This window comes from Mustela lutreola, chromosome 16, assembly GCF_030435805.1.
Source record: "Mustela lutreola isolate mMusLut2 chromosome 16, mMusLut2.pri, whole genome shotgun sequence".
Classification (NCBI taxonomy): Eukaryota; Metazoa; Chordata; class Mammalia; order Carnivora; family Mustelidae; genus Mustela; species Mustela lutreola.
Genome location: NC_081305.1, coordinates 6398425 through 6425500, shown reverse-complemented (window position 1 = coordinate 6425500; position 27076 = coordinate 6398425). Strand labels below are relative to the sequence as shown.

Below are 27076 nucleotides of genomic sequence, written 5' to 3'. Positions count from 1 at the left end.
ATGGTTCCTGGTAATTTTTGTTGAACGGTTGAGTAGGGGATGGACAGAGGGACGGGTGGGTGGATGGATGCCGGCACGCACGGGTGGAGGGTTGAAGCAGAGCTTAGATTTGAACTGCAGTCGCCTATTGCAAACCTGCGTTTTGACCACTGAGTGGGACGGTCTCTGCTTTTGTCCGATGTCCTCCTCTGCCTGCTTGGGTTGGGATTTTTGTCTTAAACGTTATAATTGAAGTATGATTTGCACACCTTAAAAACCACCAATTGTAAGTGTACAAGTCAGTGACTTTAGTAAATTCATGGAGTGTTACAGCCATTATCGCAGTCGTGTTTCAGAACGGTTCCGTCATCGCAGTCGTGTTTCAGAACGGTTCCGTCATCGCAGTCGTGTTTCAGAACGGTTCCGTCATCGCAGTCGTGTTTCAGAACGGTTCCGTCATCGCAGTCGTGTTTCAGAACGGTTCCGTCATCGCAGTCGTGTTTCAGAACGGTTCCGTCATCGCAGTCGTGTTTCAGGACGGTTCCGTCACCTGAAAGAGGCCCTGGCGTCCGCCTGCCGTTTCATCCTTGCTGCCGCCGCGCCTCCAGCCCCAGGCAGGGACTGTTCCGCTTTCTGTCTTTATAAATTTGCCTTTTCTAGACATCTCTCATGAAAGGAACCCTACAAGCTGTGTTTTGCCCCTGGCTTGCTTGACTTAGCGTCACACTTTAAGGTTCATCCATATCGTAGCACGTGTGAGTAGATGCGTCCTTTTTACTGCAAATACCAGTCCGCTGTGTGGACAGACCCGTTTTGCTTACCTGTTCACTGGCTGGTGGACGTGGGGGCTGGTTCCAGCTTGAGGCTCTTAGGAACAAGGTCGCGGACGTTCGTGTCTCGCCCCTGGGTAGAGTCCGTGTTTTATTTCTCTTGGGCAGATTTCTAAGAAAAGGACTGCTGGATCGTGTGATAAGTGTATGCTTCATGCTTGAAGTAACGATCAGACTGCTCTCGGGTGGCGCCGTGCTCCCGTGCCAGGCCGTCGGCAGGGCGCACAGGTCCCAGACCTCTAGGTCCTCACCGACACTCGGGGTCATTGGTTACGGTCTGCCTGGTGGGTGTGAAGTGGTGTGAAGTGGTGTCTTCTCCTGGTCTGAACCGTTGTCTCCCTGGCCGCTCGCCATGTTGGGCAGCGCTCTCTACATACTCACTCCTGGACTGGCTTTGCTTTGGTTCTCTAAAAGGACCAGATAGCAAATATTTGGGGCTTTGCAGGCCACAATGGATTTCTCTCCCATGTTCTTTTTCTTTTATAAAGATTTATTTATTTATTTGTTTGTTTATTTATTTATTTGACAGAGGGAGATGTAGCGAGAGAGGGAACACAAGCAGGGGGAGTGGGAGAGGGAGAAGCAGGCTTCCTGCAGAGCAGGGAGCCCGATGCAGGGCTTGATCCTGGGACCCTGGGATCATGACCCAAGCTGAAGGCAGACACCTAACGACTGAACCACCCAGGTGCCCCTCTTTGGGGTTTTCTGCTTCACAACCCCTAAGAACATTCTTGGCTTCCTTGCACGAAGTGAAGCAGGGGTCTGGGCTTGGCATCCTGCCGCACTTTGCCAACCCCTGCTTTAAGCCCCTCATGGCCCTGCTGAAAGAATCCAGTGGCCCATGGAGTCCACGCTGAACATGGCAAGAGGTCACCCACCCCACCCGGTGAAGGGGCCCACTGACAGGACGATCCTGCAAAACCAAGGGCCAGGCTCCCGAGGCGTCCGCATCCTAGCCCCGTGGTGATTCCACACCAGATGAGCTCATCAGAGTTCTTGGGATGAAACCTGCTAATCTGTCACCCAAGGCAGTCCTGCGCAGGCCTCCCTCTGCCCTGTTGGCTGCCCTGTCCCAGACCTTAGAGCCTCTCGTGGGAGCCAGCAGCCTCTCCTCCCTGCCCCCACCGTGATCACCATGGCCGGTCCACCTGCTGCTCCTACTAGAGCTTCCCGCAGCTCCTCCACCGCGGGTGCCTGACCTCCAGCTCTCCGAGTCTATGGACTCGTCCCAGCCCTCACCGCGTGCCACCCGGGCCCCCTCCATCACCGTGCCTCTCGACAGGTCTACCCTTCCTCCCCGCTGTCTGCACCAGCCCCGACAGATGTGATAGAGAGACACCTCTGGAATGAACCAGAGCCAGTCTGACTCCTGAATTGTCCCTTTGTAGCTGTGAGACCTTGGGCAAGTCAGGCTACCTCTCTGGCCGTGAGAGTCCTATGCGTAAATGGGACACAAGAGGCTGGTAGTAGACGTTACAGACGGGCCCTCAGCCACTCAGCTCACTGGGACCACATGGCATTGCCTGGGGCCATGTTCTTTTCCAGCTACGGGAGTGCTTTGTCCTGGACACAGGGCAGTGGAAGTATGGCCGTGTACAGGGAGTTGGTGGGTAAATGCTGCAGCTTCCTCACTCCCTGGGGGTGGCGGGGGGTAGGATTCACGATGTCCTCGAGTCCTCCATGGGGTTCACAGCCGGCTCCATGGTGGCCCAGTCATAATGCTTGGTGGGGCCCTGTTAATGGTCCCCTTCCCCTCTCCTGCCCCGTCACTAACTGCCTTCTCTTCTCCTCCTCCACCCTGCACTGATGTGTCCTACATAGCCTCACAAATGAAGAAACCGTTTACACATGGGTTTTTGTCTTAGGGTCTATTCTGGGGACTCTTAGCCTGTAGTAGGTCCCCAGCTCCGGGGTTACCTTAAGGATGGAACAAGATGATGCTCAGAAGTGCTCAGCGGGTTGCCTGGTGCATTGTGCGTTGGCCCTTGGCACAGCCCTGGGACCTTCTGGTTTTGAATATACCCACTGGTCCTGGGGAGGTCTGTTAAGCAGGGGCTTGGGTGCTCGCAAGAGAGCTGTCGTTCTTCCCCTGTAAGGAGGGGTGCGTCGGTGAGCGCTGAGACTGATGCCGCCCTCTGGGTCCTTTTGCCTGGACCTTGCTGCCTCAGAGTCTCGGGGATGTCTGAGCCCAGAGAGCTTAGGACCGCAGCACTCACGCCCCTCCCCACCGTGTGAGGGCGTGCGCCCCACCCCACGACGCGCTGACTGTATTTGGCAAAGTTTCAGTGAGGGTTGGGTGGAACATGTTCACCAAAGATTAATGACAGCTATTTCTAGGTTGTGGGATTTTGAGGTCTTTTTTCACTCACCCTCTCCTTTGTGCTTTCCAGCGTGGTTCAGATTTCTTACAACGAGCAGGCATCATTTTCACAAAAAGAATGAAGTCATTATTCCTTCAAAGGTAAACAACTTGCAGCTGATCAGTAGATAGGGCTTTCACGGCCCAGACCGTATGCCACTCTGGAATCTACTGTGGGGAGACATGGGTGCGAATCATGTGGTTTTCTTTGGGGCTTAATACACGGCCCATTTCTGTGGCTGTTCCGCAGTCATTTAACGATAAAGCAATTCTCTGGGTATGGAACAAAACCACCGTGCCAGGACTCAAAGGAGGATGCATCTTCTGGGAACGGTCGGCTTCGCCTTGGGAAGTGTCCCCATGGTGTTAGACTTCGGGCATTCTGTTGGCACAGGCTGGGCAGCGTGGAGGGGGCCGTGCTCCTGGCTGTGGGGACAGGACTGGGGCTGCTCACCGGCCTCCCCGGCCCAGGGCGGCCTCAGGGAAGTGGGTGTGTCTTGTGGTGAAATTCATGGGGCTCAACACATCCTCATCGTCATGATCACCCCCGCTGACCATGTAGTCCCTGTTCATGGAACACCCTCTCTTGACAAAGCTTGCTGTGTGTGTCTTCCAGTCCTGAGAGGATCTAAAATGGTGGGCAAGTCAATGTTTCTGGCGCTTCCACTCCCCCGCCTGAAGAGAATGGTGCTGTCTCCACTTCCCCCACTTGTCTCCTCCGCCCTGCTACCCCTCCGAAGGGGACTTGTCTCGTTCCCATTCTCGATGAGGGACGGTGGCTGTCAGAGCAGAGCCAGACCGAGAGGGAGCATGAAGGGGCTGTCCCGGTGCTCACAGGCTAGCGGGCAGGTGAAAGGCGGACGAGCTACACTGATTTCCATAAGAAAGATCAGGACTTGGGGCATGTGGGTGATTCATTCGGTTAAGTGTCTGCTTTCGGCTCAGAACATGATCCCCAGGCCCTGGGATTGAGCCCCATGTTGCGTTGGGCTCCCTGCTCCGTGGGGAGCCTGCTTTCCCCTCTGCACCCCCCCCCCACCCACCCCAACTGGTGCTCACTCTCTTAAATAAATAAAAATTTGAAAAGATCTGGGCTGGTGAGGGGAAACAGACTTCAGTGTGAGTCGGCTACTGTGTGACAGTGGTAGTGATGGGGCCTGGTGAGCGAGCGAGAGAGTGGAAACTTGTAGAGTTTGGGAATGAACAGGAGGTGGACAGTGGGGTCCTGCTTGCATGGCTGCGGGGGTCCGCCCCATCATTGTAAAGTTTCTCCAAAGAGACGGGTTAAGAATCCGGGTTCCTTCTTTGTTGCCAGGGTCTCTGTTTGGCCTCTGCCTTCTAATGTGGCTCTCTCTGTACGGAGAGTGGCTACACGGCTCCAGCATTTGTGAAGGTCCCACCCTGAAAGAGGCTGCCTGATTTATAGAAGAGGAAACTGAGGCTCAGAAGGAGATAGGCTTCACAGCAAGAACCGGGCCTGACTCCAGAGTCTCTCTTGTGTTCCGCTGTGAGGCCTCACCCAGCAATTAACTAAGGTTGACAAGGACGGTCCCCCCCAGATAATTCCTCAAACACCCTGGGTTCCAAGACCACTTTGTGACTCCGAACTCAGAAACTCGGTGGTCCCGGAGACCCCGGCAGCCTCAGCGGCTGGTGGGGGACCCTGACCTCCTCCCTCTCCACTCCCTCAGTGAGACTCTGGCTCAAAGATTGTGACTTGTCACCCCAGCTGGCTGCTGGCACGGTGACACTAAACTTGGGTTTTCCCTGGGGAACAGAGCATTTAATGAAGGAGTTCAGCCGGTGGGAGTCTCCCAAGCCAGCCAGGGCAGCCGTGGGGCAGGCAGCTGGAGGGCCGGGAGGGAGCTTGGCTGGGACCTCCGCCTTCCGAGGGCTGCTGTTTCCATGATGTCAGAGAGGCGGAACTCTGCCTCACAGCCCAGGAGCCCACAGCCCTCGCCCCAGTGCTTTCCAGCCCTGGACGCGGCCCCAAACAACAAAGGTGAGAGCGCTGGTCTTACTCACCCGGGCAGAAACCGAGGACCGCCTTCGTGCTTCCTGGGGCCTCGGGGCTTGTCACCACCTGGCCAGAGTTGAATTCCTGGCCCCAAGCCTGCCTGTCCTTTTTCTTAACTGGACTCCGCTCTCCAGGGGAGCCTCATAGGACGGGGATGAGAAAAGCCTCCAACTCAAGGAAGGTCTTCTGTGGACCCTTGAAGGCACCTGCTCTGACTGTGTCAGTGCTTAGGGAGTATGTTTGGCAGCTGTGATCTGAGAGAAACCTCTTCGTTCTTTTTTGAAGTTGTTGGGAGCAGTGTGAAGGTTTCTCGGCTAGTGTCCGGAGGCCTGGCTCTTTGTAGGCACAGCCCGTGACTCTGGGCAGGATGATTCCTTTCTTTGGGAGTCCGTTCCTCATGGGGAGGGAGTGGTCCACAGCGGCCGTTCTTCAGGGCTTACAGGTCCTGATGGTCTGTTTCTTGATCGTCTGGCGTCTTCCACCATCAGCGCGTCAATAACATGTTCGTGTCTCCTCTCTCCCAACCAGAAAAAGATTTACAAATACAAGAAAGTCCTGAGTAACCCAAGCCGTTGGGAAGTTGTGTTGAAGGAGATCCGAACTCTGGTGGACATGGCCCTCACGTCCCCCCTACAGGATGACTCCATCAACCAAGCCCCGCTGGAAATCGTCTCGAAACTGCTCTCAGAGGTAAGACGTTCCTCCTGCTGGGTTTTGCGTGCGTGTACACACACACACACACACACACACATCCAAGTTCTTTTCCTTTCCCTCTGCTGAGCACAGTGCCATACCCGGCGGCAGAACTGGACCCACATGGGTGCTGTCTCCCCATTGCCCAAGGAGCTGAGCGGTGCCCCCCGCAGTCTGAGAAAGCCCAGGAGGAGTCTTGTCCCCAGTGCTGCAGCTGAGCCGCCCCAGGGGCGAGGCAGGGGCAAAGGGGCTGTTGCTGCCGCCCTGCCATGCCCCACCACCCTGTGTGCGGGGACAGGTCATGGGCCTGAGGCTGGGCTTGTGGTCATGATGGTAGCAGTGAGTTTCAGAATTTCCCAGCGCATCCCCGAGCTGGAGAACAGCTGTGACACCCCCAGACCTCCAGACTGCGCTTCCTCCCTGCCCCTTGGCATTGGGGCCCGCCGTCCCTGCCCGTCTCTGTCCTCCCACTGCCCTGGCCTGCATGGGCTCCAGGGGCCCAGGCCGCGACGGCTTCTGCCCCCAGCACCCCGACCACCCGCACAGCCGCGGAGAATCCATCAGCGGCTCGCAGCTGACTGGGCTGTGCTTTGCCGAGCAGCTCCACACTAGGGCCTGTGCTGTGCTGGACGCTGTGCTGGGCTTGGGGATGAAGATGAGCCCCTGTCCTCCTGGAGCCCATGTTCCCGCAGGGAGACAGGCAGGAGCAAGGGGGCTCGATCGATGTCAGTCCCGCTGTTTGTGAGGAGGTGACGGCTGCTGGGAAGCGCGCTCTTGACTCTGTCTCAGCCACCTTCTCCGCGCTTCCCAAACGCTAAGGCTTGCCTCGTTTGTTTGCCTGCCTGGCCCCCGGAGACCGTGGCGTTGATGACTCCTGATTTAAACTCCACATGGCCAGCAGAGTGATGCTTCTGTCCCCCTCCCCTGGGACGGGCCCCTGCTCTCCTGGCACGCCCAGGTCCTGGGGTAGCTAGCTGCTAGATGCCCCCTCAGAGTCTGCACCAGCTCCTTGCCACCTAAAACCAGCCCTTCCTCCGGGGACCCAGGCTGATTGCTGCCACTCAGTCCTAGAAACTGCCCAGGCCTTCCATGTCTGCTGCATAGAGGGTCCCTTGCCCTAGAGGCAAGTGGGGCAAGAAGTAGAAGGTGTGTGGTAAAGACAGCTACGGGGAGCAGAGGCCATGCCCTCAGGTGTGAGACCGCTTCATTTCACAGCAGAGCAAAGACTCGGGCTTTGAAATGAATCACAGTCAAGGTCTAGAATTTGAGACCAGGCCAGATGCTGTATACCCAATATTCTATCCTGGCTTCCCAGCCCAAGGCCAGGCTGGGGGCTCACCATCAGTGATACCAGCTGTGTGCCAGCAGGTATCATGGGCTGTGCACACAACGTCTCGGGTAGTACACCTGCCTTAGAGAGCTGGGCCTGCTGTCTGCATTATACAGACGAGGAAACTGAGGCCCCGAGACACTGAGCAACATGCTGAGCAGGCGGTGGGGCTGGAAATTTCACCTTAGGGCTCCCTCGCTCTCACTGCAGGGCCAGCCGTCCACCCCTTCTGCCCACCAGTCCCCACCCCACCGCCACACCATCATTAGATCAGGCTCACTGTCAGGATGACGGGGAAGGTGGCAGGTGGACACAGTTGCCAACCACTGGCAGCATTTATTTCCATCTTACATGTTTCATAGACCATGTGCCCCCGGGCCTTTGCACCGTTTCTCAGGTCAAAGTTTTAAAAATCATTGGATCCACAAGCACTAGTGTGGAAAGATAAAAGCATTTAAAGGAAAAAGAAAAAAGAAAGCAGCTTGCATCTGCTGTGTGCCTACTGTGTGTCAGGCAATGGGTCAGCATCACTCACGGTGACACGCAAGCGCTGCTATTTGCGAAGGGACAGAGCTGGGACTGCAGCCCAGGCAGCAACCCCTCGAGGAGGGCTTAGCGCCTCTCTGAGTGACACACATGCTCTGTGACCACTGCTTTGGCATTTAGAGCTGATCTCCAGGTACCCTGCGAGGTGAGTCCGAAAGTGTACAGACGGGTAGACAGAGGCTTGGAGCAGCTGTCACTTGCCCAGGGGTCTGTTGCATCAGTGGTGGGCCGGGATCCACACCCAGGTCTGCCTTTAGGAAAGCTCACGCTGTTTTTCACAGATGTGGCATAAATTGGTAGTGACTTTCTAGCCCGGGGTTGGGGGGGTGCCCAGCTGTGTGGGACTTGGTGGTTGAGAACAGGGCCTGGTTCTTCAGGCACTAACTGGCCTTGGACAGTTTACTAGGTCTCTCGGCACTGTTCTCATCTGCGAGGTGCAGTGAAGACGAGCACCCCTTTCCCAGTGCTCTCATACAGACAAGGCGCCTGGCCCTGTGCCTGATACACAGGGAGCACTTGATAAATGATCACATTCTTGTTGTCATGGGAGATGGCTGTGATCTTGACCTTAAGCACTCTCAGCTGCAGGGTCTAGGGTGATGGGTGGAAAAACAAACAATCCCTCTCCTTGCCCTTTCCTGTTGAGGCTGTAGGGGCTAGATGATTTGTCTGTTCTTTTTACTCAGGTTGTTCCTGGGGTCCCCTTCAAGGAGGCTCCAGGGGTCCCCAAACCATCCGGAAAGTGGGCAGGATCCGGAGGAAGGAGTAAGGGATGGGGAGGAGGGACTCTTGGTTCCGAGGAAGGACTGTCCATCCGCTGGCCAAGCACAGCTGCCTCCCTGGCCTCCTGGGCCTTTGTGGAGTGGCCACTCAGTTTCAGGTTCCCACGTCCTCTGTGATGCCCTGGCTGGTAGTGAACTCTACCCACCAGGGCGGAAAATGGCCTTGGTGGAGAGAAGTGTCCCTGCAGAATGGCACAGGCTGCCGCCCGCGATGGGGACAGAGGACTTGGCATCTGTGCTTGCCACAGGCTCTTCGTGGGAAGGGCACAGGTGTGGCGAGGACCCGGAGGGCCCTGCAGAGCTGCCCGCCGCAGCCTGAGAAATAGAAACACCCCTTGCTTGGGCCAAGCACCGGGGTCAGTGGTTGGAGATGCAGGTTTTGGCATCAGGACGGAGGGGGTCAAACCCCTACTCCACCCTCTCTTCCCTGTGCACCGGGCACGCAGCTGGACCTCGTGAGGCTCAGGTAGCTCACCTGGCGATGGGAAGGTAGGAGAAGCGCTGTGGGGAGGAAGCGGGTGCTCCCGGCCTGAGGCATAGCGAGCTTGTCATCGTTCATAAGGCAAGACCAAAGCTTCCATCAGGAAAATCACGGACGTTTAATAATCAGCCACAAACGGGCTCCTTAAGCACTACCAACGTCCAGAAAAAGAAAAAGCCTTGGGAATCTAAGAAACCTCCTTCTCCCTTCCACATGCTCCTGGATTCAAGCGCTGAGGGCCAGGCTGTCTCCATGGGAACCCGGGGACAGGAGGAGCGCAGACACTGGCCCGGGTTCTGTGGCCGTCCTCCTGCCTCGGGCGGCCAGACAGAGCCGTGTTCACAGCCCCCTGGCCCCGCTCTTGCTTCGGTGGGTTGTAAACTCGTTAGATATCCTGACGCTCCTGAAGCCCGATGGCAGGTGGCAAACAGGATCGGGCTCTTCCTGGAACCCAGGAACTGACCAGCTGGCCAGGTGACTGTCCAGTGAGGCGGCACGTGATGAGGCGACAGATGTGACTCTGTCAGGAGATCTGAATGGAGACCAGGGAGAGCCCGTGCCCACTGAGACACCCAGACAAAGCAGAGCACAGCACGAAACTAGCAGAGAAGACGATAGTGACCGTTTCTGGGTTTTCCCATGATTTCTCGTTTCTCATGTGTTCTTGCCTTTCCTCAGCCATGTCTTCACAGGAGAGTGGTAATGGGTACCCACTGGGTGAGGAAATTCCAGATTGAGGAGGAAAAAAAGCCCTAAAAATGAAACAAATTTAATCCATTCAACTTACTATTATTTCTGCAAGCTAATTGCTAGAATTTGAATTTAGCTAAAACATGTTTGGCTCACAGAACACCATTCTTCCGTGGGAACCCAGTTGGAGAATCACTGAAATCCTCTATGTGCTGTGCCTGAAAGACAACCTGGCACGCAGTCAAGATTCTAAAGTCTGTATCTTTCCGTGTTTTCCGTGAACCCTGTGACCGGCAGGGAGCATGGGGTTAAGCCCCATCTGAATGGAGGAGCCCCATTTATGGAAGGAAAAACTGAGTCTCACCAATGAGGAGGGACTGGTCCAAGGTCACATAACTCCCAAGGGGTGAAACTGGGACTCGAATCCCAGTGTCGTCATACACCCCCCCCCCCGCCCCGCCTACCGACACCCCCCCAAGTCATACTTTTCTCCTTCCTGGCCGAGCCTTGGGGGGTTTTCTGATCTGCTTGATTAGGAAAAGGCAACACCTGCACTCTGAGAAGCTGGGAGCGTTTTAAACTGTTTGGACCTTCGAGATGCAAACATCCGTTTGATTAATATTGTGGTTTTGTGTTTTGTTTTGTTTTATCTTGTCTTCCTCGGTACTCTCCACTCAATCCCTTAGAACACAAACTTGACTACCCAGGAGCATGAGAACATCATTGTGGTAAGTCTCTTGAGATTCCTCGCCCTCTGTCCCTCTCCCGGTGCCACGGTCCCTGCCCCAGTCTGAGTGACTTCTCGAAGCGCCGGTGCGCCCACCAGCATGGCGACCGAGCTCGGTCTTGCCTGTCCCGTCGAGCCTTCTGCCTTTGCGCATTTCAGGGCCCCAATTGACAGGGGAGGGGGAGAGAAAATGATCTGTCTTTGAGGTTTGTAGCGAATGTGTCTTCATTGCATCCTCCTTCCTGAGTGCTGTGGGGGGAGTTGAAGGCAGGAGATGGCACAGAGCATAGGATTTATTTATTTGGAGGCAAAACCCTATTAGCCGAGAGGTAAGCATTCTCTTTCTGGCCCCAGGACATGCCTCCTGATTAATACACGTATAGAACCTGGATTTAATTCTCTCTGATACACAAAGTGAGGTCCTATTTTTTGGGACTTGACTATGGTGAAAGCATCTTGGGAGTCAGATAGCTTCCTGGGGGATTTAAGCTCTGAAATGTGAAAGACAGGCCCCGCTCCCACGGAGTTTATCTTCTGTTGTAGGAAGATAAATGGTATCACTGTAAAAACAGAGGCATGTGGTGTAGAGAGGAGAGTGATCAGCTTGCCTGGGAAAGAAGGCATGGTGCTTCCTGGAGGCAGTGATGTCTGAACTGGGTTTTGAAGGATCAATAGGGGTTTGCCAGATGGCAAAACAGAGTAAAGGCATTCCAGAGAGAAGAAACAAAATAGGCATAGAGATGTAAAACAACGTGGGATATCTTGGAAGCTTCAGCATCGCTAGAGTATAAAGTTCAAGGATGTGGGAAGTAGGGAGGCAGAGCTGGAGATGGAAGTGAGAAGCAAAGCCTTATGTGCCCACAAGGGACATTCACCTGCCCCAGAGGTCCTATGGCTACAGCCTTTGAAACAAGGGCAAGATGCCAGGATCTGTTCCCCTCTGAGCTGAATGAAGGTTTCTTGGGCCCACGCACTTGGCCCTGGCAAGCCCAGCCTGGAGGATCACCCTTCTCACCCCAGCTGGGTCTGGTGGGTACAAAAGGAGGTGTTGTCATGGGGAGCAAAGGCAGCAGCTTCCATGGAGCCCCACTTCCAGTGTCTGGCACGTACTAGATGCTCCCTGGGAATTTGCTAAAAACACGGAAGGTTTTCTCCCCCTTGCTGCACCCTGACCACACTGTGCCCTCTGTCGCCAGAACAGGGGGATTGTCAACCTGCGTGCCCCCACTCCCCGCCACCACCTTTCCCTGGTACACTATTAGTTAATAAATTCATGTAACAAGCGCTTGTTGACTTGAGGACAGGTATGTGCCAAACACTAGTCTCTGTTGCACAGACCTAGGGCTGCTACTGGGAGGTTCACTGTGTGCTAGAAGAACGGGGCAGGTCCGCAGCTAATCAGGAAAGAACACGGTCAGGGCTTGAGACTTGTTTGGAGTGTTAGGGGAGCACAGAGGGCAGATTCCCAGCATCCTCTGCCAGTGAGGGTTCTGGGAAGAGGGCTTCCAGGTGGAGGTGAGCAAACTGGATCTTAAAGGAGGGGTAGGAGTGCTCTAGGGCAAGGCAGTCCAGGGAGAAGGCCCAGTCCGGGAAAGGCAGAGCAGTGGGACTGGCTGGTGGAGAAGCAGTCGGGGACATGGGTGCCAGGAAGGAGTTAGCATCTTCCTCTCCCTTCTGGCGCTACCTGTGGGTCCCCCCCCGCCCCCGTGCTCTTCAGCCCTGGAAGAAGGGTAAGGGCTTTGGACCAGGGATGAGCCTGGGAAAGGAATTTTGGTCTGAGCAATCCAGGCTGCTTTCTTCCAGCGAATTCTGTGGGGCTGACCCCTTCACTGGGATGAGCTGAGCTTGCGCACTCAGCAGACATGCCTGAGAACAGAGAATTTGAGGTCTCAGAATCTGAGGTCTGCCTCTCAGCCCTGCTCTGTACAACCTCCTCCCCGTCAGTGCTCTGGGTTACCAGTGCCCTTGTCATCACTGGGAAGCCTCCTCTCTGCCCAGAGATGACATGATCCGATTTGACTTCCAGCAATTAGTCTTCTCCCAGCAGGGCGTCGTATGTTTTTAACATGCTTATTTTTTCAGAAACACTTTCACAAGTAACTTGAGTTGGTTGGATTCGGTCCGTCTGGGGTCGGGCATCTGTCTGTGCCATAGGTGGTTGTTGGCTGGTAACAGCCAGCACGTCCCTGGCCCCCAGTGCTCAGACCGCAGCCGCCATCCGTATGCTGGGGAAGAGGGTGGCCTTCACCCTGAAGTTCAATGTGAGCTCACGTTTGGAGCCGGTGCAGACCTGGGGCCCACCCCACACGAGCTGGGACCTTGGGCAACTGATGGGATAGCTTTAGTTTTATTGTATTGAAAATACCTTTAAGATGTTCTTTAAAAATGCTTTTGCAAGTATTCTATGAAAATAATTTCATTAGAATAAAGAAAGAAAGGAAAGGATTTCACCCCATCCCAGTGTCCTCTTCAGAGAAAGGCCCTGGCGGTTTTCGGGCGGTGACAACCCCACGTGGGTGCGCTTGTGTTTCTATTTTCTGTTTTCAGCATTAATGATGCGAGCCTAGATGGGCTGTTGTATGTTGATTTTTTCATGTACCGTGTCTTGGGGGGATAATTTCAAGTCTCTCCGTGCCTCTCTGCCCCTCGGTTTCCAGCCTCACTACCTGGGCATTTGGGGATGAATCATTCCTTCTGGAGGGCCTGTCCTGGCCATTGTAGAACGTTGAGCACCATCTCTGCCTCAGCCCACCGGGTGCCAATAGCCCTTCCCCATCGTGATGATCAAAAATATGTCTCCAGGGGAGGGTGGGAAAAAAAAATATGTCTCCAGACATGCCAGCAGCCCCTGGAAGCAAGGTCAACCCTGGCTGGGGACTGCTGGCCCTCCACATACTTTCTACTGGCTCTAGAATATTTTTATCTAACCAGATGGCCATTCAGCTAACTTCTGGTTAGCTGTTAGTTAACTTTTTAGTCATTTTCAACTAACTTGGCATATGAAGACCCAGTCTCCTCATCTATGAAATGTGTGTGACAACGGTGCCTTTCTTACAGGGCTCCCGGGAGGGCTCAGTGAGCCAGCGCTTTAGACATTCTCCACGGGGGACTGGGCTTATAGAAAGAGCCCACAGAAATATAAGCTCCTTTTATTAGTCATACCTTTAAAATGATCATAACTGTTCGACCAGGGCAGGCCTTGTAACCTCCCTGACCCTCTGTCTCTTCTACTGTACAAATGGGAGTAACTCCCGCTTGACCTCACTGAGTTGTCCTGAGGCCCCAGTGAGCCAATCCTGTGGAAGGACAGAGCCCCCGCCCGACGCCCACTCTGGGCACTTCAGTCCTTCCCACTCCTTAATTCTGTGACTCATTCTCGAGGACGAGGGGCCCGGCACGAGTGGGGGGGCTCAGCCCTGCATGTGACCCCTCCTTGGAGCTGGGTGTGGGAGGTGTTCTCTGTCTGCTTCACCTGGCACAGTGACTGCTGGCTTCGTGGGACCCCTGAGCACTGGAAATGTGGTTTGTGCAGTGGAGGAACCACATTTTTTATTTTATCTCATTTATTTCTTAACTGTTAAAATCGGAAGGGTTGCCTGCGCCAGCGGCTACCATGCTGGGTGCTGCCACCCTGGACAGGTAAGACCCTGGACTGTTGGGCACCTGGCTTGGAGGGGCTCCAGACCACAGCCTCAGTGTCACTGGCTTCCTCCTCCACAGAAGCGCATTCGCATAAGTGACGTCGTGTCTTCTTGGCCCCCGGTGAGGCTTCCTTTCCCTGATGGTCCCAAGCCCAGCGGAAGGCCTTGCTGAGAGATCTCTAGCCATATCCAAAGGCATCGCTGCAGGGAACAGGTCACGGAGACCCTCTGAAATTGAGCAGCAGGCTCTGAGCCCTGGGAGTCAGTGATGGGGAGAGCATGTCCTCACAGAGCCCTCCTGGGAGTTGGGCCAAATCACTACCCCTTACCGCTGTGCCCAGTACTGCCCAAGACAGTCCCTACCCCCCGTGATGGTGGCAGTGGGCTTATCTTGAGGCTGAGACTCCAAAGCTTCTACAGTTCTCTCTTTTCAAATCCTCCCAAAGACACTCTAGTTCTCCCGCATTTTATAAGCTAGAAGACTAATGTCCAGAGAGGTTGAGTTGCTCACACAGGTAACACAGCCCAGTGGTCTTGGTGCAGGGTCCTGGGTCTCCTCTTGGTTAATCTTGTGCACAGTGTGGCAAACAAGAAAGTGAGCGGACTTCGCATAGGTACTAACCATTCGGTAACTAACATTCATGGAGAGCTGGCCCTATTTCAAACTTCATACCAGAGGGCCTCGGTTGGGTGCAGTTTCGTCCCCTGTGAGGCATTGGGCAATGTCTGGACACATTTCAGTTGTTTACATATTTTATTTGAATTTGAAGTTTAGCAAAATCATTCAAAGTATGAAAGGGGAAGAAAAATAAGAATCAGACATCATTCGGATCCTTGTACGGGAATGGCAGGGGGAACCGTAAGAACTGGACGGTCAGCCTCAGAAGGCTTGGAGACACATGAACTCGAGGCACCTGCTTTAACGTTAAATAAGCGCGTCAGAGGGCTTCTCGGTCATCACACCCGGCTGAGGCTTGCTGCTGGCATCCATTGGGTTGAGAACAAGGTCACTGCTAAACATCCCGCATGGGACAGGAGCAACGGGCCCCAGATGGTAACAGGGCAAGGCCGGGCACCCTCCCTCCTGCTCCTCCGCAGTCTCTGCTCCGCTTTCCGGGTGGGAACTCGGGTGTTAAGAGAGAGGAAATAACTCGTTCTAACAGTTAGGCTGTCGTGAGTGCCAGGGCTAGAACTCGCACCCGGGACTCTGCCCCCAGGACCTGGGCTTAGAACCCGGATCCTTTCCTTCCCTGTTGCTCCAAGGGGGACGTGGCTGGATGGCAGCAGGTTGTGGAGTCCCTGAGGTCGCACACACTCACATCAGTGTGTGTTTTCCTGGAGATTAGTGTGGAGTTTGTACCAGCCACGAGCCCCCAGCTAGGACTCCTTTCTGGAGGTTCCAGCTCACCTTTGCTTGTTGTCTTTCAGGCGATTGCTCCTTTGCTGGAAAACAACCATCCACCACCAGATCTCTGTGAATTCTTCTGCAAGGTATGACCTGATTGAAATGGGGCTGTGTTTGCAAGAGGCAGTCCGTCTCCTTGTGGGCATGCTGGGGGTTGGCTTTGCATAATTTGCCGAAAACCCAGGCTTCCCTGACCTGGGTGAGGGCCCCGGACCGAGCCAGAAGGCAGGTCAGGCAGCCTGCTCTTAGACACATAGCTCTCTCTCTGCCAGGCAGGTGATAAGTGAGGCCCAGGATCCAAACCAGTGGGTCAGGGAGGAACGTCCAGCTTTTCCTTGGAATATCTTTGTAGCTGTCTTGGGAGAAATTTGTAGCAGATTTTCTGGGTTCCTGACGTCAGAGCTGGGTTATTATTAGCCAAGGCTCGTCTGAGCACCGGCTGGCCCACAGTGGGGCACAGCCGTGGGGCTTTTCCTGAATAGGGAAAGCAGGCCAGGGATGCCAGGTTAGCTGGGAGGAGCCGCAGAGCAGGCCGTCCGCTCCAGGGAACCCAGAGCCAGGCTTGCAGAGGGATTTACACGGACCGTGCCCAGGGCACATTGGGGACCAGCCCTCCCTCGCTCTGAAAACACACTTCAGCAGCCTGGGGGCTGAGCCAGCATGCAGTCCTGTTTTGTTCTTTGCTGTGTGATTTTTTTTCTTTTTTTCTTTTTTTTTTTTCCTTTTTTTTATGTAATGATTTGATGTCCTTGGAGAGACGCAGGGCCTAGGTTTGCCGCTACCCCAGCACTCTCTGCTCTCACACCTGCTGACTCACTCCGACTCATGCTCCTTTCCTCGCCGGCTCCTTCCTCGCCGCTGTCCCTGGTGGGCGGTGTGGACTCCATCCACCAGCGAGCCGAGCATGTGGCCTGGCGAAGCAGGCCGCTGGAGAGCCCTGTGGTTTCTGGAGGAAAGGGGACTGTGATGCCCTTAGTGCCTCTGCCCCCCACTCAAAGAGATGCTTCCCTGTGTCTGTCAGGGGTGGGAGCTCTGAGACTCTGGACACAGGGTCGTGTTAGCCCCTTTGGCCCGGTCTCTCCATCAGGACACCATTTCTGGCAACTCACAGAGCAGTGGGCGGGCCCGGCCTGCCAGCGCAGAGCGCACGGGTGCCTTCTCGGTGCGCGCGTCTGGGCACACGGCAGTGTGTGCCTTCCGGGCCAAGCAGGCGAGCACCTGGGCGTCGAGCTGGGCCTGCAGGCGTATATGCGTGTGAAAGCGTCCGGCTTCCATGCTCAGTGGAGGCCCCCTCCTCCCTGGGGCCTTGGTGAGACTATAGACAACTGAAATATGGGCCTTCTTGGCCCCTGGCACCAGGGGGCGTCATTCCGCACACGGAGTGGGGTCATAGGTCCCCACATATGCTTGGGGTTCTCCCCCCTTACCTGTCGCAGCAGGTCAGCTCCTCTCTCACTAATTTGTCCGATTTAATCCTCATCTGCTCCTTGTCCTCCTCTCAAGCTGTATGGTTTCGCCCAGATTTCATGGTTCTCAAACTCTTGTTCTAAAACAGTGGACCTTTGTTCAAAGTCAGTCATACCGGGGGGTTCCTGGTAGCACGGTTTGAAAACTCATGATGTAGAAGAAATCATTCTTTTTGGCATTTCCTTATAGAAATAGAAGGCTGCCCCGTCCTTTGGAGGGAGGGGTCCGAGCCTAGGGGGTCCGTGAGCCTTCAGGCTGTTTCCCCTCTGGGAGGGCCTGAGTCCCAGCTTCCGTGCCTTACCCACAGGCGGCCTGTCCAGAGAGGAGAGCTTGAGGGGAACGAAGCCGCCCCCATCTGGGTCCACCCTGGGCCAGCTCACTCCACACGCCTGGCAGCCTTGCCTGCCGGTTCTCCAAACCAGGACACTCAGATCGAGGAAAGTTCATTGATCTTAGATTTCCCAGGAAAGCCCTGATCTCTACTCTCCCAAGTCTAGGGTCCTCACGCAGGGGTTAGAAACTCAGCGCCTTCAGGCCCCGGCAGGTTCTAAATGTGTTGGCCTGGTGGGGCCTTATCTGTTCCACCCGAAGGCCTTGGAAAACACAACCTGCTGAGGAAGTGAAGTATGGTGAGGTGCGTGAGGTGTGTCTGACAGCCTGTAGGCTGCTGTCAGCCTATCAAAGCAACAGCTGGAAAGCCACAGGACTTCCGAGATTCTGGTGTCCGGACACGGAACTCCTGGCATTCCTGCACTGTTTTCCAGAGACTCCTCTGTTAGACCACGTGCTCTGCATCTCAGTGCTGCAAGGTGTTGGGACCCGTCCCGGTGGGCACCTGCCTGTATAAACCGCTGATAAACTCTCCCTTTATTCATTTTTTTTTTTTTACAGATTTGACTTAATCTTTAGAGACTGAATTAGAGAGAGAGGAAGTACTGGAAGAGAGGCAAGGGAGAGACAGAGTCCCCGCTGAGCAGGGAGCCTGATGTGGGACTTGGTCCCAGGGTCCTGGGACCATGACTGAGCCCAGGGCAGATGTTTCACCAACGGAGCCCCCAGGCGTCCCCACAGTCTCAGAGCCACGGGCGAGGCCCGGACTTCCAGGGGCCCGTTCAGCTCTGGCTGAAACCTGCCAGGCTTGGTGCTGACCATGCCCTTCTGTCTCCCCAGCACTGCAGAGAGCGGCCTCGGTCCATGGTGGTCATCGAAGTGTTCACTCCCGTGGTCCAGAGAATCCTCAAGCATAACATGGTGAGTTCCCCTGACGCCCAGGCTGCAGAGCCGGCCTCTCCCTTCTCCCCAGCCTTTCGCCATTCCCCAAAACGTGGAGGACGGGGTTGGCTGGCCTGGCCTGACAGCCAGGAACAGGGTTGGGATTCTGTTGAAGCTGGGGTGTTCGTGCAGCCTGTCTTCCTCGGCTCTATTCTCTTCTCTTAAGGCAATGGGAAGAATCTTTTTCACAGTAAAAATAACAAAAATAGTGTGGCCGGGGGAGAAGAGAGAAGTTTCCCGTGTGTAGAGTCACAAGCGTCTGCAGACACTCTGCCCAGAAGGAGGGGGTGGGGCACCTCACGGCTTCAGTGGGGGCCATCCGTACGGTGTCCTTCCAGAGGCACAGGGCAGAGGGGGCAGAGAGTGACCATATGATGGAGAAACCTGACAGTGACAGCCACAGTTAGCGGGTCACAGTTTCACGGTCACCAGCCATGGTGACAAGTCACGTGAGGGCAGGCACCCTGATACGGCGTCAGAAGGGCACCGTACCTATGGGCGCTTCTTCTCTCAAACCCATGGGCCCCGTCTAATCCTGAGAGAAACATCAGACCAGTCCCCATTCAGGAGCACTTTGTAAAACACGTGACCAGCACTGCTCAAAATTGTCCAGGCTGTTGAGAACAAGAAAAGCCTAGAAACTGTCACAGCCCAGAGGAGCCGAAGGCGGCAGGATGACTACATGTAGCAGGGTGTCCCGGATGGGGTCCTGGAATAGCAAAAAGTCGTCAGGGGAGACAGAGGCAATCTGAGTATGGACTTGGCGGCCTGCAAGGCCCCTTTGTATTCCCATCAGTTCAGTGAGAGCAGCAAATACTGCTTTCTCCGTGTTACACGTGGGGAAACTGAGGCTTATCAGAGCACACTCACTGGCCCCAGGGGCCACAGCTGGGAATGAGAGTGACTAACATCTACTCTCAGCTACTTATCGAGCACCTTCTTAGAGCCTGACACAGTGTGACACGCAAGAGTGTCCCATGTCATTTAAGTCTCATGAAAGTCCAGGACCACCTTTCCCAGATGAGGTGGTGGGGACCCAGAAAGCCTCCGTAGGCCACTCAGAGAACCGGTGAGCAGCCCCAAGTGCTCATGAGGGGGGCCAAGGAGCAGCTATCGAAAGCAAGGGCTGGTGTTCCAGTGCTCTCTCCGAGCCAGCCTGCAGCCTGGACTCGAGTCACATGTGATGGAGAGCCAGCAATGTCATTGCAGCGCACGTTGGGGCACTGAATCCGAGGTAGGGTAGCTGTGACTACTGCCCCCTGCCCTGTCAGGATTCAGCAGTGGAAACAGCTGTCTCCACGCCAACCCCCAATCCCCGTCTGGTTGGAAGCGTGTGGCGCGTGTGCTGCTCCATCCCATCCCACACTCGTGGCAGACATCATCAGTCGATTGCAGCACTCCTCCGGCAGAGCCCGGAGATAGCCTCAGAGTCCGTCTCAGCCCAGGATTCCCAGCGGCTACTGGTAACTGACGGTGCAGGCACCGTGCGGATCCCCTCTGCCGTTCCCTCCGCAGAGCGGTCTCACCCCGTAGCTGAATTGCTGCTTACTTCCGACATTCCCCCTTGATCGGAGATAAACACGTTTCTGATTTCCTGAATGCAGGGGAGACGACTACTCCATCCAGTTCTTTCCTGGGACTAACAAAGACGTTCCCCGCGGTAGTGGTGGAGAGTGTGAATTTGTGCCCTAATTTGGGCTTTTATAGTTTCTGGGGCATTCTCTGGATTCAGGCTTCTGAGAGGAGAAGACTTCCAATTGTTAACTTTAAAATCACAGTGGAGGGGGTAGGAGGTGAAGCTTGTACCCTTTCAGAGTGTGGAACAGAGATTTTAGAGTTCGTTTTGCAAAGGACCTTCCTGTCACAGCTTATCGATGACAGAGCCCCAGCCCCAGGTGTTCTGTCCTGGCCCGGGCCCCCTCGGGCATGGAAGAACATTTTCCCGTAGTCTGTGGTCATCAGGAGGCTGTCTAAGAACGCTTCTTTGGGGGGACATCTGACTTCCGAAGGGAAAAAAGTTAAAATTCAGGCCATCCTCCCACAGCTAACCAAACAACATCTCTCTTGTATTTGGTTAGTTTTATGGGCCTACAGTGTTGACCATGTAATAATTTTCTGGATAAAATTCAGAACAGCAACCGGGCAAATCCACAGTTTATAGCATCTGTTGTGGCCTGGCAGGGATCAGGGCGCTCCAGGCAGGAATCCTCGCTTGACGTTTGAAGAACTCTCCAAGTGATCCTGGCGTCTGGGGATGCCGTAAGCTGCTCTTTGCCCTCGGCGTCTAATTACCTGCCACGAGCTCTGTCAGAAGAGGGCTATGGATGGGCAGATGCATGTGAGGCAGTGACTGGCTTCCCCTACGCCCAGGAAGCCAGATATACTGTTTCGAGCTGGAGCTTTCAGCCGGTGTGGGGGGTCCACTCACTGGTTAGTGGATGTGCCCAGCCTGCCACGAGCCTCACGACTGTCCTCATCACACAAGCAGCGGCCTCTGTTGACCGCGCATGCAGCATTTCTCACCAAGGACGCACTGGAACATTTGGGAGCTGGAGGAAATCGTAGACTGCAGAGGTGTTCTAAAGTGTCAGAGCTTCTCCTGTCCTCAGGGTTCCTCTTTTGCAAATATATTGTGTGTCCCATTTCAGATGAGTACATTGAATCTTAGAGAACAGTCTCAGTGTTACTCATTGGACTGAAATAAAAACTAGATACAAATGGAAGCAGTCCTCTAGAATGTTCTGCTGGAGATTTTAAGCAATTTGTTAAACTGTATTGTCAAGAATGACCATGGTCCCTGTACCCACGGGCCACTCAGCAGAGTGTTCTTGTAGCAAGGGAGGCAAGAAGATGTGGCTGCGGTCCCTAGTGGACCACTGGGTGATCTGACCACCCTACTTTCCAAGAGGAGCGTTTTTAGCTTTTCCAAAGGTAAAATGTTCCTCACCCATATGGGAAGGCCATCAGACCCATTTATGATGTTCATTTCCAAGAAAATGACCTTGACTCTCCAGAAATCTGTCAGCAAAGATAAGGACAGTTATCTTTAGCAGAGTTGAGTTGAAGCAGTTTTCATGGACTCCTAAACCCTTAGACGTGGAAGGGGGCCGGAGAGATCCGTGGTTAGAGCCCTCACTCCACAACAGAGCCTGTGAGGCCCCGAGAGGGCCACACGGCCTTCCTGTCACCGTTTTCCAGGGCACCAGGTGACTTGAGATGTCTTCCTCAGTTTGGAAGCACAGTCAAGTTTCAGTTTTCTCTTCACACAGAGGCCTTATCTAGCCCAGGGCTCTGTGTGTGTTCATGTGACCGTGTATGTGTGTGTGTGTATGTGTGTGTGTGCGTGTGTGTGTGTGTGTGTGTACACACGTACGTAACTTCCTTCTGGGCTTCCCCTGTGGCTTCTGCTGCCGTCCTCATGGACGAGCATCGTCCCAGTGGGGAGAATGGAAGCAGACGAGGCCCCTCAGTGTCTTGAGGACTCTAATTCAGCCTCTTCACTCCAGGTGAAGAAGCACCAAGCAGCTCTAGAAATTCACTTCTCAGAGCTGGCAGGAGGGCGTGGGAGGGACGTGTTCTCCTCAGAACTTTCTCGAGGGCCCTCAGAATCAGTTAGATCCGGGAAGATAGTCTCTGCTGTTTTATTTTAAGTTAGAATGCCGATGCGGTTGCTTTTTACTGAATGGGTTCCACTTAGTGCGGGCAAGAAGAACGCAGATGACTTTGGAGATGTGACTCTTCCCTCTGACGTCTTGCGGGCCACCCTCCTCACCACGCTGACGCGCCCCTCCTGACTGTTAAAACCCGCCCACAGAACATGAACAGAACTGCCGACCCGGCAGCCCTTGCCCCCACCCGTGAATATGGGGAAGGACCCAGGGTCCTTTCCTGGCCATCGTTCCTCCTCTCCTGACAAGTCCCTGAGCCAGTGGCCACCAAGGAGATGTGCCTCTCCACTCAGCTGTGCTCTGCCTCCTGCCCCGGTCCTGTGCCGGGTTGGGGAAGCTAAGAAAACAGAAGTGTCCAGGAATGCCACTCACTAGAGCAGGCGGGAGTCCCTCTGTCCTTGCTCAGCGCCCCTTAAGTAGGCGTCAGCTGAAGTGACATGCGGGGGCTCAGGCTGAGCCGGTGGATGGAGACGTCCTTGGCCCTGGGGCCTGGGGCCTTTCCCTAATGTTGAGCAGATTCGCCCTCCCTCCCTCCTGCCTGTGCCCCTTTCACACGGACCCCCGGACACACACCAGCCACACACTCTCCAGGGCACACACCGCCCTTCCCAGGCCATAAGCCTCACACACGCATACACGATGTGTCTCTCACACACCCCTCCTCCCGCAGCCCACGTCTCTCACACATACCCTCCCACACCCTCCCACGCCTCACGTCTCACACACACACCTCCTCCCACATGCCAGATCTCTTACACACACACCCCCTGCCACACTGTGTCTCTCACACATAACCTCCCACACCCCGTACCTCTCACAAACCCCTCCTCCCACACCCCGTCTCACACACACACAACCTCCCACACCCCACATCTCTCTCACGTACACACATTCCCTCCCACGCCCCATGTCTCTCTCTTTCTCACACACAAGCACACACACACCCCCTCCCACACTCCACGTCTCTACACATAACCTCCCACGCCCTGTACCTCTCACAAACACCTCCCACACCCCACATCTCACACACACACAACCTCCCACACCCCATATCTCTCACATATACACACCTCCTCCCACGCCCCACGTCTCTCACACACACTTCCTCCCACGTGCTGGATCTCTTACACACACACACCTCGTTCCACACCCTATGTCTCTCACACATAACCTCCCACACCCCGTACCTCTCACACACCTCCTTCCACACCTCACATCTCACACACACACACTACCTCCCACACCCCACTTCTCTCACACAGGCACATCTCCTCCCACAGCCAACGTCTCTCATACATACCACCTCCACACCCCACATTTCTCGTACATACACCCATCTCCTGTCAGACTCCGTGTCTCTCATACACATACACACACCTCCTCGCACACCCTACCTCTCTCACACACATATCTTTCTACACCCCATGTCTCCCTCACACACATACTCCTCCCATACCCCACGTCTCTCACACACACACTCTTATACAACATCTTTTATACATCTACTTCCACACCCCATGTCTCTCTGACACACACACACTCTCACATAGTCTCACATGTCTTATACACATCTTCTCCCACACCCCATGTCTGTCTGTCTCTCTCTCTCTCTCCGTCTCCTCTCACACGCACACAAACATACCTCCTCCCACACCCCACTTCTCTCACACACACACGCCATTACCTGTCCAGCCAGCCTTTTTCGAGCTTATCCATCTGTCTTCTCTGCTTTTTTGGTTCCATGTGCCATATGAGGGTAGCTTTTTCTACAACCAAAAGGACAAGGTCATCAAATGCTCCTTAAGTATTTTCTGGAACCAGTGGGGTGGCTGGCGTCAGCCTAGAGCACGAGGGAGCCAGCTGAGAAGCCCGTGACTGGGAGCCAGCTTCGCCCTGGGGCCATGTCTGGTTCTTGGACCTCCTTCCTGCCCTCTTGCTCGGGAGAAGGAACGGGCATCTTTTCATTGACAATGGTTGGGGACACTCAGAGTTACACTTGTCCAGGACTACGTTTGGCTCCTCCATACCCCCAAGAAGTCCCAAAGCCCTCTTCCCAAATTGATGGCCCCAGACTGGACATCTGCCCCGGCCGTGCTGAGCGGCCTCAGGTGATAGCTCACAGAAAGCAGGCATCCAGAAACTCTGTGGGGCCTGTGGCATCTCTGGCTTCCCAGGGGTTGTGGGAGACCCAGCTCAACATGCGCAGGCCCCCTCCCCACTGAGCAGTAGGGACGCCCCAGCTGGTCTCTTTGCTGAGCACGCCTTGGCGCATCGGTGCCGTGCCAGTGAGTTCGCTACAAGTGCCGGAACCCGTTCCGGGTCAGGACACATTTGTTGCTCTCCCCGGGCAGCCATCAAAGGGCGTAAGCAGGAGTGTGACGAGGCCAGGTTCTTGAAGGGAAAACGTGTGCCTTCTAGAAAGTGGAATTGGCTGGTTGTCTCCCCGTTGCCTTCCACACCAGCAGTTGTGAGCAGAGCACGGTCGCACTGCCCCTTTTGGGACCCTGGCCTCCCCTGTGGCCTGTCCCAGCTTCTCCCGTCTGCTCTCTCTGCAGGACTTTGGGAAGTGCCCACGACTGAGGCTGTTTACTCAGGAGTACATCCTCGCCTTGAACGAGCTCAACGCGGGGATGGAAGTGGTGAAGAAGTTCATTCAGAGGTGGGTTTCCCAGCTGGACCCCCTCCCCACCTTGCCTGCCAGCCAGCTCTCTTCTCTAGCCCAGAAATACTTGCTCCCTTGATGCCCAGAAAGAGTCCACTTGTATTCAGAGGCCCCGAGCATCTCATCTTCTGGGGAGCTGTCACCTGGGTCCTCCCAACCATACGTAGTCTGAGACACTTACTAGCTGTGTGACGTTGAACTGGTTGCTGTACCTCTCTGGTCCTGTTTACTCCCCTATCCACAGGGCTTGTTGCATAATTAAACAAGAAGATACATGAGGAAGCCCCTAGCACAGTACCTGACACACGATAGGAACTCGGGAAATGGTACCAGTTCTAAATAATAGGGTTATTTCCACGGGTCCCACACCTTACACCCCTTTGGTTTATGAGTGCTGAGCACGTCCGGAGACAAGCCCCCACTGGCCCCGGAGAGGCATCAATAGGGACTAAACAGCCACCTCCCAAACTGGGGAAGAAGAAAGCAGATCTTCTAGTTCTTTCTTACTTCTGCTGTTTTGGAAGAGAGAGCTTGCTTTTTCTTGGATTTTTAAAGCCTCTCCCTGTGCCTCTGTCTCCTTATCTGGAAAATGAGAGCCATCGTACTCCCTTCCTCTGGTTAGGGAGCCGGTGTAGTGAGCTAATGCCCGTCAACGCTAGCAACTGTGTCCGTGGGCTGCACACGTCAGCGACCTCTCGTTTTTGAAGAAAATCAAAATAGCCGGTTTAAGCTGGTTTGGGAGCTTATGTGTTTCCCGAATAAACTCACCCGAAACTCACAAAGCATTTCTACATCCAAAGCAAGCATTTCTCCGCAGGAGCCCTGGTGACTTCAGGTTCCCTTTAAAGTACCCAGCTGTGGTTTGTCAAATTTTTTCAGGTTAGGTTTCTTTCATCCTCAACAGCCACAGTGACTTTCCAGGACTTATAGATATCATTCCCAGGCTCCAAACAGCCCGGGAGTCACGGTCCCATTTTACAGGGGAGAAAACTGAGGCACAGAGCTAGCCATAATAAATAAGAGTAGCTGGCATTAAGGGAGGACTTAGCGAATGTGTCCCAGGTCCTGTGCTGGGCCAAGTGACCATAATCAATTTTCTTTCAAAGCAGGCCACTTTTGAGACTAAAATGTGGTATTAGGAATCACTTTCAGAACCCGCAGGCATAAATACGACTGTCCCGGGCTATAGGACTACCATATGCTCTTTCCATGAATTAGAAACTGGGTCCTTACCATAACCCACTGAGGGAGGGAGTCACGTTCCCATTTTATAGCTAAGCAAATTGAGCATGGCAAGTTTAAGTAGTTTGCCAAGACCGCTGGTATGGACTTGAACCTGGCACCCTGGATCTACAGCCGCCGGCCTGGAGCTTGGCTCTGTGCTGCCTGCACGTGGCAGAGCCAGGACCTAGATCCCAATGCGGCCAGATCCCTGGCAAAGAACTTGGAGGGTTGGAGCACCCTCCACCCCTGACCCTGACGACGCCCCCCTGCCCTGCTGCCTCCCTGCGTCAGTGCCACTGCTGCCGCGGCCTGCTCACCCCTGTCCTCTGCTCTCTTCCAGCATGCACGGCCCCACGGGGCACTGCCCCCACCCCCGGGTCCTGCCCAACCTGGTGGCTGTGTGCCTGGCTGCCATCTACTCCTGCTACGAAGAGTTCATCAACAGGTCAGTCCCCGTGGCACCCAGGAGAGCCTGTGTGAGGGCCCGCCACCACCTCTGGATGGGGCCAGTGGGGGACAGTGAAGGGCCAGGTCCCCGCAGAGGGCGGCTCGTGCCTCAACCAGGCCAGGGAGGTGGAGTGGCGGCTGCTGGGACGGCCTCACGTATGTTGGCCAATCCCGTGAGCTCCCCAGTTGCCAGCCCTAACGTGGGAATGTCACTGGAAGAGCCAACACTGGGAATCTGCACTGGCAGCCGCGAGGCTGTCGCGTCCCCCTGGCTTTAGCAGCAAGTGTTTGATTCTGAAGGTTTCTCCCCACCTGGCATGTGCCACACGTGGGGCTTGTGTGAGAGAGAGGACGAGTGCAGGGGTGCGTGGGGGGTGTGAGCGTGTGCGTGTGCGTGTGTGCACGAGGACTAGCAGGAGGTTTTCTCCCTTTCCCCTTGCCTCCTTTGGCAGAATTTCCTTTTGCCCATGGTGCATGTGGATTTCTTGAGCGCCTGTGCGTGTCGGGCGCGGTTTCGGGCGCTCCTGGGGGAGCCGGTCTCCAGTATGCAGGATCAAGGCGGACGGGCAAAGGCTGAGATAACAAAATGGAGCCGCGTGCTGGAGCCTGGCCAGAGCGGGGCGTGCGGGCTGCTGCCTCGGGTCCTCCAGGGTCTGGGCGCAAGCAGCTTATTAAGCACATAACCCAAGGAAGCTCTGGGAGGGGACCCGAAAAGAGTGGACAGCCAGTAGAGTCTGATGACCACTGCAGGCACCTGCACGTTCCCCACTGGGACCTCCCAGGAGACTGTGGAACATGTCTGAGTCATTCCCCTGAGGGATGGTGGCACTGCGGTATAGTTACTTACCAGCTTCCA

General features: G+C 54.9%; 1 protein-coding gene across 2 annotated transcripts in view; it reads left to right on the top strand.

The window, feature by feature from the left end:
- CMIP (c-Maf inducing protein) overlaps nucleotides 1–27076 on the top strand; it is a 225157-nt gene that overhangs the window by 167451 nt on the left and 30630 nt on the right. For both annotated transcript variants that reach the window (XM_059151279.1, XM_059151280.1), the window contains 6 exons: nucleotides 5714–5875; nucleotides 10394–10435; nucleotides 15504–15566; nucleotides 18118–18198; nucleotides 24443–24546; nucleotides 26114–26218. In XM_059151279.1, the coding sequence (XP_059007262.1) occupies nucleotides 5714–5875; nucleotides 10394–10435; nucleotides 15504–15566; nucleotides 18118–18198; nucleotides 24443–24546; nucleotides 26114–26218 (557 nt within the window). The remainder of the gene's footprint in view (nucleotides 1–5713; nucleotides 5876–10393; nucleotides 10436–15503; nucleotides 15567–18117; nucleotides 18199–24442; nucleotides 24547–26113; nucleotides 26219–27076) is intronic.